This window comes from Rattus norvegicus, chromosome 2, assembly GCF_021556685.1.
Source record: "Rattus norvegicus strain SHRSP/BbbUtx chromosome 2, alternate assembly SHRSP_T2T, whole genome shotgun sequence".
In the NCBI taxonomy this organism is placed as follows: Eukaryota; Metazoa; Chordata; class Mammalia; order Rodentia; family Muridae; genus Rattus; species Rattus norvegicus.
In genome coordinates, this window is record NC_141535.1 from 36,886,746 (window position 1) to 36,901,360 (window position 14,615).

The following is a 14,615-nucleotide window of genomic DNA, read 5'->3' on the forward strand; positions in this document are numbered from 1 at the left end:
TGTGTGTGGAAATCTGAGGAATTCTGAGTTTGGTTTCTGCCTTCTGCTTTGTTGAGACAGGGTCTCTCATTTCTTCTGCTGCACTGCATACCCCAGGCTAGCTGGCCCATGAACTCCAATTCCAGGTGATTCTCATGCCTCAGCCTCCCATCTTAAAGTAAGACTGCTGGGATTACATGTGGCTCTGCAGCTGGCTTTTGTAGGGTTGTCAGGTTTGCATGACGATTTTCTTTATCCAGCCAGCACTATCCACCACTTCAACCCCATATTTTCTTTCTTGTGTGTGTGGTTGGGAGAGGGGCAGTGATGCTTATGACAGGGCCTCACTCTGTAGCCTAGGCTAGCCTTAAATTCATACCTGGCTCAGCCTCCTGAATACTTGGTTTGTAGATTTGAGCTACCAAGACTGACTTGTTTTGATTTTTTTTAAATTTATTTAATACTTAATAATAATTCTTTGGTTTCTGGGCAAACATCCCCCTCCCCCCTCCCCTTCCCTATGGGTGTTCCCCTCCCAACCCTCCTCCCATTACCTCCCTCCCCCCAACAGTCTAGTTCACTGGGGGTTCAGTCTTGGCAGGACCCAGGGCTTCCCCTTCCACTGGTGCTCTTACTAGGATATTCATTGCTACCTATGAGGTCAGAGTCCAGGGTCAGTCCATGTATAGTCTTTAGGTAGTGGCTTAGTCCCTGGAAGCTCTGGTTGCTTGACATTGTTGTTCATATGGGATCTCGAGCCCCTTCAAGCTCTTCCAGTTCTTTCTCTGATTCCTTCAACGGGGGACCTATTCTCAGTTCAGTGGTTTGCTGCTGGTATTCGCCTCTGTATTTGCTGTATTCTGGCTGTGTCTCTCAGGAGCAATCTACATCCGGCTCCTGTTGGTCTGCACTTCTTTGCTTCATCCATCTTGTCTAATTGGGTGGCTGTATATGTATGGGCCACCTGTGGGGCAGGCTCTGAATGGGTGTTCCTTCAGTCTCTGTTTTAATCTTTGCCTCTCTATTCCCTCCCAAGGGTATTCTTGTTCCCCTTTTAAAGAAGGAGTGAAGCATTCACATTTTGATCATCCGTCTTGAGTTTCGTTTGTTCTAGGGATCTAGGGTAATTCAAGCATTTGGGCTAATAGCCACTTATCAATGAGTGCATACCATGTATGTCTTTCTGTGTTTGGGTTAGCTCACTCAGGATGATATTTTCCAGTTCCAACCATTTGCCTACGAATTTCATAAAGCCGTTGTTTTTGATAGCTGAGTAATATTCCATTGTGTAGATGTACCACATTTTCTGTATCCATTCCTCTGTTGAAGGGCATCTGGGTTCTTTCCAGCTTCTGGCTATTATAAATAAGGCTGCGATGAACATAGTGGAGCACGTGTCTTTTTTATATGTTGGGGCATCTTTTGGGTATATGCCCAAGAGAGGTATAGCTGGATCCTCAGGCAGTTCAATGTCCAATTTTCTGAGGAACCTCCAGACTGATTTCCAGAATGGTTTTACCAGTCTGCAATCCCACCAACAATGGAGGAGTGTTCCTCTTTCTCCACATCCTCGCCAGCATCTGCTGTCACCTGAGTTTTTGATCTTAGCCATTCTCACTGGTGTGAGGAGAAATCTCAGGGTTGTTTTGATTTGCATTTCCCTTATGACTAAAGATGTTGAACATTTCTTTAGGTGTTTCTCAGCCATTCGGCATTCCTCAGCTGTGAATTCTTTGTTTAGCTCTGAACCCCATTTTTTAATAGGGTTATTTGTCTCCCTGCGGTCTAACTTCTTGAGTTCTTTGTATATTTTGGATATAAGGCCTCTATCTGTTGTAGGATTGGTAAAGATCTTTTCCCAATCTGTTGGTTGCCGATTTGTCCTAACCACAGTGTCCTTTGCCTTACAGAAGCTTTGCAGTTTTATGAGATCCCATTTGTCGATTCTTGATCTTAGAGCATAAGCCATTGGTGTTTTGTTCAGGAAATTTTTTCCAGTGCCCATGTGTTCCAGATGCTTCCCTAGTTTTTCTTCTATTAGTTTGAGTGTATCAGGTTTGATGTGGAGGTCCTTGATCCACTTGGACTTAAGCTTTGTACAGGGTGATAAGGATTGATCAATCTGCATTCTTCTACATGTTGACCTCCAGTTGAACCAGCACCATTTGCTGAAAATGCTATCTTTTTTCCATTTGATGGTTTTGGCTCCTTTGTCAAAAATCAAGTGACCATAGGTGTGTGGGTTCATTTCTGGGTCTTCAATTCTATTCCATTGGTCTATCTGCCTGTCTCTGTACCAATACCATGCAGTTTTTATCACTATTGCTCTGTAATACTGCCTGAGTTCAGGGATAGTGATTCCCCCTGAAGTCCTTTTATTGTTGAGGATAGTTTTAGCTATCCTGGGTTTTTTGTTATTCCAGATGAATTTGCAAATTGTTATGTCTAACTCTTTGAAGAATTGGATTGGTATTTTGATGGGGATTGCATTGAATCTGTAGATCGCTTTTGGTAAAATGGCCATTTTTACTATATTAATCCTGCCAATCCATGAGCATGGGAGATCTTTCCATCTTCTGAGGTCTTCTTCAGTTTCTTTCTTCAGTGTCTTGAAGTTCTTATTGTACAGATCTTTTACTTGCTTGGTTAAAGTCACACCGAGGTACTTTATATTATTTGGGTCTATTATGAAGGGTGTCGTTTCCCTAATTTCTTTCTTGGCTTGTTTCTCTTTTGTGTAGAGGAAGGCTACTGATTTATTTGAGTTAATTTTATACCCAGCCACTTTGCTGAAGTTGTTTATCAGCTTTAGTAGTTCTCTGGTGGAACTTTTGGGATCACTTAAATAAACTATCATATCATCTGCAAATAGTGATATTTTGACTTCTTCTTTTCCGATCTGTATCCCCTTGACCTCCTTTTGTTGTCTGATTGCTCTGGCTAGAACTTCAAGAACTATATTGAATAAGTAGGGAGAGAGTGGGCAGCCTTGTCTAGTCCCTGATTTTAGTGGGATTGCTTCAAGTTTTTCTCCATTTAGTTTAATGTTAGCAACTGGTTTGCTGTATATGGCTTTTACTATGTTTAGGTATGGGCCTTGAATTCCTATTCTTTCCAGGACTTTTATCATGAAGGGGTGTTGAATTTTGTCAAATGCTTTCTCAGCATCTAATGAAATGATCCTGTGGTTTTGTTCTTTCAGTTTGTTTATATAATGGATCACGTTGATGGTTTTCCCTATATTAAACCATCCCTGCATGCCTGGGATGAAGCCTACTTGATCATGGTGGATGATTGTTTTGATGTGCTCTTGGATTCGGTTTGCCAGAATTTTATTGAGTATTTTTGCGTCGATATTCATAAGGGAAATTGGTCTGAAGTTCTCTTTCTTTGTTGGGTCTTTGTGTGGTTTAGGTATAAGAGTAATTGTGGCTTCATAGAAGGAATTCGGGAGTGATCCATCTGTTTCAATTTTGTGGAATAGTTTGGATAATATTAGTATGAGGTCTTCTATGAAGGTTTGATAGAATTCTGCACTAAACCCATCTGGACCTGGGCTCTTTTTGGTTGGGAGACCTTTAATGACTGCTTCTATTTTCTTAGGAGTTATGGGGTTGTTTAACTGGTTTATCTGTTCCTGATTTAACTTCGGTACCTGATATTTGTCTAGGAAATTGTCCATTTCCTGTAGATTTTCAAGTTTTGTTGAATATAGGCTTTTATAGTAAGATCTGATGATTTTTTGAATTTCCTCTGAATCTGTAGTTATGTCTTCCTTTTCATTTCTGATTTTGTTAATTTGGACACACTCTCTGGGTCCTCTCGTTAGTCTGGCTAAGGGTTTATCTATCTTGTTGATTTTCTCAAAGAACCAACTTTTGGTTCTGTTGATTCTTTCTATGGTCCTTTTTGTTTCTACTTGGTTGATTTCAGCTCTGAGTTTGATTATTTCCTGCCTTCTACTCCTCCTGGGTGTATTTGCTTCTTTTTGCTCTAGAGCTTTTAGGTGTGCTGTCAAGCTGCTGACATATGCTCTTTCCCATTTCTTTCTGCAGGCACACAGCGCTATGAGTTTTCTTCTTAGCACAGCTTTCATTGTGTCCCATAAATTTGGGTATGTTGTACCTTCATTTGAATTAAATTCTAAAAAGTTTTTAATTTCTTTCTTTATTTCTTCCTTGACTAGGTTATCATTGAGTAGAGCATTGTTCAATTTCCACGTATATGTGGGCATTCTTCCCTTATTGTTATTGAAGACCAGTTTTAAGCCGTGGTGGTCCGATAGCACGCATGGGATTATTTCTATCTTTCTGTACCTGTTGAGGCCCGTTTTTTGACCAACTATATGGTCAATTTTGGAGAAAGTACCATGAGGAGTTGAGAAGAAGGTATATCCTTTTGTTTTAGGATAGAATGTTCTATAAATATCTGTTAAGTCCATTTGGCTCATGACTTCTCTTAGTCTGTCTACGTCTCTGTGTAATTTCTGTTTCCATGATCTGTCCATTGATGAGAGTGGGGTGTTGAAATCTCCCACTATTATTGTGTGAGGTGCAATGTGTGTTTTGAGCTTTAGTAAGGTTTCTTTTACGTATGTAGGTGCCCTTGTATTTGGGGCATAGATATTTAGGATTGAGAGTTCATCTTGGTGGATTTTTCCTTTGATGAATATGAAGTGTCCTTCCTTATCTTTTTTGATGACTTTTAATTGAAAATTGATTTTATTTGATATTAGAATGGCTACTCCAGCTTGCTTCTTCTGACCATTTGCTTGGAAAGTTGTTTTCCAGCCTTTCACTCTGAGGTAGTGTCTGTCTTTGTCTCTGAGGTGTGTTTCCTGTAGGCAGCAGAATGCAGGGTCCTCGTTGCGTATCCAGTTTGTTAATCTATGTCTTTTTATTGGGGAGTTGAGGCCATTTATGTTGAGAGATATTAAGGAATAGTGATTATTGCTTCCTGTTATATTCATATTTGGATGTGAGGTTATGTTTGTGTGCTTTTCTTCTCTTTGTTTTGTTGCCAAGATGATTAGTTTCTTGCTTCTTCTAGGGTATAGCTTGCCTCCTTATGTTGGGCTTTACCCTTTATTATCCTTTGTAGTGCTGGATTTGTAGAAAGATATTGTGTAAATTTGGTTTTGTCATGGAATATCTTGGTTTCTCCATCTATGTTAATTGAGAGTTTTGCAGGATACAGTAACCTGGGCTGGCACTTGTGTTCTCTTAGGGTCTGTATGACATGTGTCCAGGACCTTCTGGCCTTCATAGTTTCTGGCGAAAAGTCTGGTGTGATTCTGATAGGTCTGCCTTTATATGTTACTTGACCTTTTTCCCTTACTGCTTGTAATATTCTTTATTTTGTGCGTTTGGTGTTTTGACTATTATGTGACGGGAGGTGTTTCTTTTCTGGTCCAATCTATTTGGAGTTCTGTAGGCTTCTTGTATGCCTATGGGTATCTCTTTTTTTAGGTTAGGGAAGTTTTCTTCTATGATTTTGTTGAAGATATTTACTGGTCCTTTGAGCTGGGAGTCTTCACTCTCTTCTATACCTATTATCCTTAGGTTTGATCTTCTCATTGAGTACTGGATTTCCTGTATGTTTTGGACCAGTAGCTTTTTCCGCTTTACATTATCTTTGACAGTTGAGTCAATGATTTCTAGGGAATCTTCTGCTCCCGAGATTCTCTCTTCTATCTCTTGTATTCTGTTGGTGAGGCTTCTATCTACAGCTCCTTGTCTCTTCTTTTGATTTTCTATATCCAGGGTTGTTTCTTGATTGCTTCTATTTCCATTTTTAATTCCTTCAATTGTTTGATTGTGTTTTCCTGGAATTCTTTCAGGCATTTTTGCAATTCCTCTCTGTAGGCTTCTACTTGTTCTCTAAGGGAGTTCTTCACGTCTTTCTTGAAGTCCTCCAGCATCATGATCAAATATGATTTTGAAACTAGATCTTGCTTTTCTGGTGTGTTTGGATATTCCATGTTTATTTTGGTGGGAGAATTGGGCTCCGATGATGCCATGTAGTCTTGGTTTCTGTTGCTTGGGTTCCTGCGCTTGCCTCCCGCCATCAGATTATCTCTAGTGTTACTTTGTTCTGCTATTTCTGACAGTGGCTAGACTGTCCTATAAGCCTGTGTGTCAGGAGTGCTGTAGACCTGTTTTCCTGTTTTCTTTCAGCCAGTTATGGGGACAGAGTGTTCTGCTTTCGGGCGTGTAGTTTTTCCTCTCTACAGGTCTTCAGCTGTTCCTGTGGGCCTGTGTCTTGAGTTCACCAGGCAGGTCAGTTGCAGGGGAAAAGTTGGTCCTACCTGAGGTTCCGAGGCTCAAGTATGCTCATGGGGTACTGCCTAAGTCCTCTCCGCGGCGGCAACAACCGAGAAGATCTGCGCCGCTCTTTCCGGGAGCCTCCGTGCACCAGGGTTCCAGATGCCGTTTGGTGTTTTCCTCTAGCGTCTGGATGTGCACAGAGTGCAGTCTCTTCTGGTTTCCCAGGCGTGTCTGCCTCTCTGTAGGTTTAGCTCTCCCTCCCACGGGATTTGGGTGCAGAGAACTGTTTATCCGGTCTGTTTCCTTCAGGTTCCGGCGGTGTCTCAGGCGCAGGGGTCCTGCCGCTCCTGGGCCCTCCCCTACGGGAACCCAGAGGCCTTATACAGTTTCCTCTTGGGCCAGGAATGTGGGCAGGGGTGGGCAGTGTTGGTGGTCTCCTCCGCTCTGCAGCCTCAGGAGTGCCCACCTGACCAGGCGGTGAGGTCTCTCTCCCACGGGGTTTGGGAGCAGAGAGCTGCTGCCTTGTTTTGATTTTTGAGACAAAGGCTCATTTTATAGCTCAGGCTAGTCTCGAACCCACTTTACAGCTTGACTTATCATGCTTTTGAATGGTTTGGAAAAGATGTACTATGGAATATGGAGACTGATGGGAATAAAGAAAATGCAAAAGTACAGAAGTGAAAAGGACTGGAAAGAGAGACTGCAGGCTGGAAAGCTCAGGATGCTCACTGTGGGTGTGCAGGAGTGTTTACTGCAGGACAGCTCACTGTGGGCGTGCACACGCACTGTAATGTGGGAGTGTTTACTGCAGCTCACCATGGGCGTGCACATGCACTGTAATGTGGGAGTGTTTACTGCAGCTCACTGTGGGCGTGCACATGCACTGTAATGTGGGAGTGCTTACTGCAGCACTGCTCACTGTGGGCGTGCACACGCACTGTAATGTGGGAGTGTTTACTGTAGCACAGCTCACTGTGGGTGTGCAGACGCACTGTAATGTGGGAGTGTTTACTGCAGCTCACCATGGGCGTACACACGCACTGTAATGTGGGAGTGTTTACTGCAGCACAGCTCACCATGGGTGTGCAGACGCACTGTAATGTGGGAGTGTTTACTGCAGCTCACTATGGGCGTGCACATGCACTGTAATGTGGGAGTGCTTACTGCAGCACTGCTCACTGTGGGCGTGCACACGCACTGTAATGTGGGAGTGTTTACTGCAGCACAGCTCACTGTGGGTGTGCAGATGCACTGTAATGTGGGAGTGTTTACTGCAGCTCACCCTGGGCGTACACACGCACTGTAATGTGGGAGTGTTTACTGCAGCGGCAGATGCTGTAGCTTTGGTGACATGCCATGTAGCAGTCTTATTTCTAGAGAAATCGCTTGGGAAAATTAATAATGCTTGTCACTAAGTGCTACTTTTAGAAAAATTTACAGGAGAGAGATGAGCTCAAAGCACTGGCCAGCTTCTAAAATGGAAAATGGAAAGAAGGACACTGGGAGATGGAAGACGGCAGGCTTTCCTGTGGATTCCGTCTTAACAAGCCAGCTCTGCCGCATTGCTAATGTCACGGAGTAGAAGGGCCTTTGGTTACTCAACTGCAGAGATTAATCTGAGAACACTGCTTACTTCTTTTGTCTAGCAAAAGCTTACCCGTTCCCAAAATTCTCAAAGCAAAGTTTTTAAACAGAGGAACAAATGTAGAAACGAATCAGTTAATGAAACGTGGTAGGAACTATGAACAAAAGCAGTATTTTAAGTATAGATACTCTAACTGCCTAGAAGTAAACAGTGCAGGAAGCTTAGTTTTTAAAGATATTTTACTACCAAAGATATGGGACATACTATTGGATTTAGTTCCTGATCTAATCCTTGTATTTCAAACTGGCACCAGTAGAAACCAGCAGTCCCCCAAGACATGACCATGGGAGAAAACAGGCAAGAAATATCTCCTGAGAGTTAGGCAGATGTGTGTGTGTGTTGCGGGGGGGCATGGAATACAACTGGTACAGGAGTTTTTGCCAAATAATTTTTGAAAATGTCTATGTATTTCCTATGTTCCTTTTCTCTCCTCCTTTTATGGTTTTGAGATAAGGTCTTGCCAGGTCTCCTTGGCTGGTCAGGAGCTTGCTATACAGATGAGGCTGGCCTCAAACTCATAGGGAGCCATTTGTCTCTACTGGGATTAAGGACATCAATTGCCACACCTTGCTTGCACTTGCCTTTGCCCCTCCCTTCCTCCACCCCTCCGTCCTTGCCTTCCTTCCTTCCTGTGATTATTCTGTTCCTATTCTAGCACTGGGTATGGGTTGGGGGTGATTGGGGGTGAGATGGCTAATTTCTGTCTCTCTTTTTGTAGGCTGCTACATCATGAGAAACTCAATTGGTTGATTGAATGGCAGGCAGAGATCTTAGTGTTTGATCCTAAGACATTAGATGACTGGGGCCTGATGTTCATAGTTACTTGGGTAGTCGGGACTAATGTGAAGCTGGCTATTTGATTCAGAATCAATTTTTAATCCTCTCCTTTAATAATAAAATTCTAAGTCTAGCAAACAGTTGTCAACCGAAGGCTATATATCTCAGCTTTCCTTGCAGCAGATATGATCACATATGGGTTTGAGTTGATGGTTGATGACTAGAGTCCTCAGATGCTATTTGTAATGGGCTTTTGTTCTTCCTTTAGTTTCCCGAGACAGGATTTTAAAGGTGTGTGGTCTGAACTTTCTCCATTCCCTCCCACAGGCCGAGGAGGAGGAGGAGTAATCTCCAGAACATACCGTGGTGGTTACCTGTTAAGGAGCTCGTATGGTTCCTTACGAACTCTGGCCTTCAAATGCAGGAAAGGAAGACAACTTCTTGTTTGTTTGTATCTGTTCTATTTTTACTTCAGCAGTTTAGCTTGTGCCATAGCAGGCAAACTGACCACGAGGAAAAGAAAAAGCTAGACTCGTCATAGGTATGTGCAGTTCCTCAATGCAATGCACGTGGAAAGCCAGTGCTGAGCCAGTCTGACAGAGGCAAACCGAGCGTCCTTCCCTTACTCTCTTCTAAGATCAAAGTTAAGACATTTATGGTACCTGTTTGCACCTGGTATGAAAAGCCATTTCCATCTTCCTTCGAGTTTCAGGGACACAGCATTTCTTCATGACAGGGAAGTAGTGAGGATACTTTAAGGTAACTTTGTACTTGTCTTCATCTGTTTTTTCTAAACTGTCAATGAAGTCATCAGGAAGAGCACCTGCAAAGAGACGTTTTCTCACCATCAGTTTCCCACTCGTTACTGGTTTCCTTATCGTGGGCACACTGCTTTCAGGAATGCGATTTGCTAACTGACGTTCAGGTGCTAGGACAACTACATGATCTTATTTGGACTGTGTTGGAACGGAGCGGCAGTAATGGGGCAGCAGTGATGGGCCAGCTGGCTCAGAAAATAATTTGAACAAACAAACAAACAAAAATGTTTCAGGGCACCTATACAGATGGCATTTTAATAGAGAGGAGGCAAAATTAAGCCAATAAAATAAAATACCCTAGAGTAAGAGACTTGTTTACAGTGTGGGAGACATGGAGAGGCAGAAAAATTGTCAAGGCTTGAAGGCTGTTAAACACCAGTGTCTGTTACCAAGAAGGATCAGCCATATAGGTGCTGGGAATAAAACCTAAACCCTTGGCAAGAGCAGCTAGTGCTCTTAACCACTGACCACCTGTCCACCCTGATACTAGACAATTTTTAAAAGAAGTCTTTGAATTTTAATTTAGGTTGGAACCTGTGAGGTGATATAATTCAACTTAGTAAAACAACACAATTTTACCAAGTTCAGCCTTGGAGAATACAAGGGAAGTGTCGTCCTCATTGAGGTTCTTGTTGAAGTCAATGCATAGCTCACTCATTCTCTTCTTCATTGATTTGATTTCCTGAAGGAAGACAGACAGGGTGTAAACAATGGAAAAGTCTTATCCATGAAGTCAGGATTCTGTCTTACCCCAGAAGTCCTTTCCCAGAAACGCACTCTGTAAAGCAGCTACTATCTCTCTGCCTACTCTCACCCAAACATTTACACTTTGTTCAGCAGTGTCTCGGAACACGCCTGCTGCATCCCCAATTCCTCTTCCCCACTTCTTCAGCAGCCACACCGTTTAGATAGGACCTGAAAGTGAACATTTCAGGATCATGTCCTCTCTACCAATTAGGTCACCATTCCCTCTTCCTGCAGGAATGACTGATTCCAATAGCCTATGCCCGGCACTTCTCTAACAATTCTGGAAAAGTTCTAGGTAGGAGGTCCGAGGAGATGATAGAGGACCACAAGAAAAATATAAGACAATCTCATTCTTCTAGCAACGCTGGATGGTGAAATCTACTGGACACAAAGTGGGATTTTGGCAAAGGATCTCCTGGAAGGCACTGAGACCCAGAGACAGAGTTCTGTGTGTTTGGATGGCAGCGTTTAGATTGGTAGGCAATAAAAACCAAGCCTTTAGATAAACAGTATCATGAAGACAGAGAAGAGAAACAGAAATCAGGTGGCTAGTGACAAAACACAGGAAGCCACCTGTCTCTAAAATCCTCCAACTTCCTTAAGTTGCTAAATGGGATTCTGTTTGCTACAACCAATCATAGCTTAATTACTAGTAATTAATTAACTAATTAATTAATTTTCCCGCACCCACGAGAAAGGAGGGTTGACCAGGAAGTCAAAGGGTCAAGCAACTGAGATCAGCCACTCACTTGGATGACCAGGAAACAAAGTGTCAAAGGACACTTGGGGACAGAGAGACAGGACATCTCTACGGTACCCTCAGTACTTTTTGCCAGGATGACATCAGTTACTAAATAAAACTTGGTTTGGATGTCTGTCAAACTTATTTCCAGTTCTGTAATCTACAGGAATGACCTGGAAATAGATCAAAACTTATATTTCCTGTTCAAGAAGAATGAGGTTAATTGAGTTTATCAAAGAATCTGGAAGACTTAATTTACCTTTCACAAGATAATGTTTGGGCAGTGCTTTCCTCTGGCTGATCTGTCATCATGTGAGAGGTACATATTAGTCATACTGCATCCTATCCTAAAGTGCTGGCTTGCAAACTCTCTATCATTAAGGGTTTCTCAAGAGTGAACTATCTCTGTGTGGTTAAGAGAGGGAGACTACAACCAGCCACTGAAATATGAAATCTAATTTTTAAGACTATAAAACATAGGAAAGGAAAAAGACTGATAAACAAACAAAAAAAAAACAAAACATGGGGGAGGGGGTTAAAGAACAATATCATTGCTAGGCATGGTAACACATCTGTAATCCCAGCACTCTGGGGCAGGGGCAGGGGCAGGGGCAGAAGTGGAGGTGGAGAGAGAAGAGCAGAGGCAGAGGAGGCAGAGGAGAGGCAGAGAGAGGCAGAGAGGCAGAGAGAGAGGCAGAGAGAGAGAGGCAGAGAGACAGAGAGAGGCAGAGAGAGGCAGAGAGAGAGGCAGAGAGAGAGAGGCAGAGAGAGAGAGGCAGAGAGAGAGAGAGGCAGAGAGAGGCAGAGAGAGAGGCAGAGAGAGAGAGGCAGAGAGAGAGAGGCAGAGAGAGAGGCAGAGAGAGAGAGGCAGAGAGAGGCAGAGAGAGGCAGAGAGGCAGAGAGGCAGGGACAGGTGAATCTGAGTTCTAGGCCAGCCTGGTTCCAGGAAGTTCCAGGAGCTATAAAGTAAGATCCTGTTTTAAAATATGTGTGTGTGTGTGCGCGCGCGCATGTGCGTATGATTTATAAGCTTAGTTACTAATGCGACTGGCATAGGTTTAATAGTTGAAGCAGGGGCTGGGGAGATGGATTAGTGGTTGAGAGCTTACAGCTCTTCCAGAGAACCCTTGTTCAACACCCATACTAGGCAGCTAACAAGCACTCCTGTCATTGTAGCTTCAGGGTACCAGAATGTCTGTGTGGGCTCTGTGGGTATCAGCACACATATACAAACCCACCCACACACACACACACACATAAAACAAATCTCAGAAAGAAGAAGAGTAAATGCATCAAATATATCGTAAGTGGATTTTCTTACCATGGGTTATCTTAATAAAAGTCATCTCTTTGCCTACTTGTTGGTTCTTGTGGCACTTTTTTCATTTTCTCCTCAAATAAGAAAATGATGGGTAGAAGATGAGGTTTGTGTGTATGAGAGGGTAATTAGAATGCATCTTACACATTTATGAAGTTGTCAAAGAACAAAGCTTATTAATAAAAATACAAAGAAGCAAACTCACATTTCTTATGTGTTCTGAAAGATGGAGTCCATTCCTTTTTCCCATTTTAATTGACTTTTCCAAGTATCGCCTGGCTTCAGGCTTTATCTTCTCCAAATCGCATGTTTCCTTAAATTAACAAGCATGTCAGTCATTTCCATTGTAATTGCACAGGCAAACAATCAACTCCCAGGCCAAGGCCAATGTACCACATTCATCATCTCTGTTGGGTCATGAAACAGGTGATTATGGGCAGGCCCCACTGAAGACTTAATTTCTTTTATGCTTTGGTGAGCTTCTGCTAATTTGAAACATAAATATTAAATAAATATAAAAACATCTGCAGAATAGCCTTGCCCTGCCTCAGAACATGAGTGCAGAGCCCTAGGAGGCGTGTGATAGTGGACACATTTGCACAGTGTCCTGAGCGGCCTTTATGACCGACACACACTTCTTACTGCAAATCATCTGGATTTCATTTCTATCATTTGTTAGCCTGGTTCCACTTGAGATGCAGGAAGAGAAATAATGGGGTGAACTCTGCACAAATGCAAAATGCTGGGCAGGACTCTTGCCAAAATAGCAAACAAGGACAGCTGGAGAAAACCCAGCAAAAGGCTGCCATACTTCAAAAGCACCTTCCTGCCCCTTGGCAAGGCAGACCAAGGAACTACAGCAGGCTGCATATGAACAAGAATCTGGGAAAAATGAGTCAGCACCCCACAGAACAGAAGGAGAGTTGCTAGCCTCTAAAGAACAGAAGGTTCTGGAGGGGCTGGAAATTCCCCCAGTCAAGACAAGAAAAACCCAAAAATCCAAAGGAAGGCCTGGGGTGTGTATCTAAAGTGGTTGGTCAGTTTACGGTCCCTGGGAGGAAATGTGACTCCAGACAGACCCAGCAGGTACAAAAGACTCACTCTGGCTGAGGGACAATGGCAGCCTTATGTCACTGGAGCTTACAGACCTCCTGTCAGTTGGACATTTTCTTCATGAAAGACCAGGGCCATCCAGATCTGAGTGTTCCAAATTTCCCAACTGATTAGGTTTTAATGAATGGGGTTTAGTTTTAGAAATGCCATTTGAGATGGCTGGTGACAGGGAGGTAAACAGAGCTGTATTTCAGTCAGCGCAACTCAAAACAGAAACAATACTTCACACCACGGAACAAGCGGTGTCACAGGGCTACAGCACTCCCAGTGTTACTTGACCTTTCTTTCAGGAGTGCATTCTCAGCAGAGGGCAAGAACGGGTAGACTCTTTTTTCCATTATGATCTCCCTTTGTGCCTCTGTGGAATTGTGAATTTGTGAGCATGACTGGAGTTGGACCCTCCTGCAGGCAATTACTCCTCCTGTTTTGGCAATTACTAGGATCCAGCAGCAGGTATTGGGAAGAAACCCAGAACGTCTAGGGAGACAACCTGGCTCTGGCCTGGCTCCCACAGGGATGGTGAACAGTTCAAATCACAACGTTCATATGGATGCCATTAGCTGGAGCTCGTCTAGTCTGTTCCAACAGCGCCGGGAAGTCTGTTGTGAAGTGTGAGCATGGCAACAGGGCTCTCTAGACAGTAGGACACTGCAAGTTGTAAGGCTTGGTGGGGGTGGGGAGCATCTAGGCCATAACCAGGTGTAGTACGTACGGAGAGCAGGCCTGGCAAGAGCTGGGTTTATTGTTAAGGATCTAGGAGGTTGAGATACACAGCAGAGAGCTAGCCTTGAGGAGCTGAGGCAAACCTTTGGTTCTAAGCTGGGCACAGTGGCTGATCGCACGGTCTCATCAGCCGGTGTGAGTGGCCCTAACAGTCACTCCATGGCTGTACATACGTACTGTAGGTTCCCATGGTAGGTCTACACTTCCATATCTATACGAAGGCACTCAAGAGCATGAGAGAAACATTCACAGTCTCTATCTCTCAAAGAGAGCGATACAAGTGCAAACAGATACAAGGATATTCTGAGGGAAACTAACTTTGAATTGGGGCTAATAAGACCATGATAATTAGCATACTGAAACATTTAATCTCAAAAATGACACTGAACAAAAAAGTCTAACTCCATAACCAGACCCCCCATCGGCACTAAGACGCTAAAGTCTCTGGGAGACTCCACGGGTCTGTGGGAAGACAGGGGCTTCGAAA

At 43.4% G+C, this 14,615-nt stretch overlaps 1 protein-coding gene across 14 annotated transcripts in view; it reads right to left on the reverse strand.

Annotated features, from left to right (window-relative positions):
- Nln (neurolysin) overlaps positions 1 to 14,615 on the reverse strand; it is a 99,102-nt gene that overhangs the window by 33,864 nt on the left and 50,623 nt on the right. For all 14 annotated transcript variants that reach the window (XR_015658157.1, XR_015658158.1, XM_087614569.1 and 11 more), the window contains 3 exon segments: positions 12,498 to 12,605; positions 10,065 to 10,167; positions 9,330 to 9,490 (listed from right to left, as the gene is read on the reverse strand). Coding sequence is in view for 12 of the 14 variants with exons in the window: in XM_087614569.1 (XP_087470695.1) it covers positions 9,330 to 9,490; positions 10,065 to 10,167; positions 12,498 to 12,605 (372 nt within the window). In the remaining 2 variants the exon portion in view is untranslated.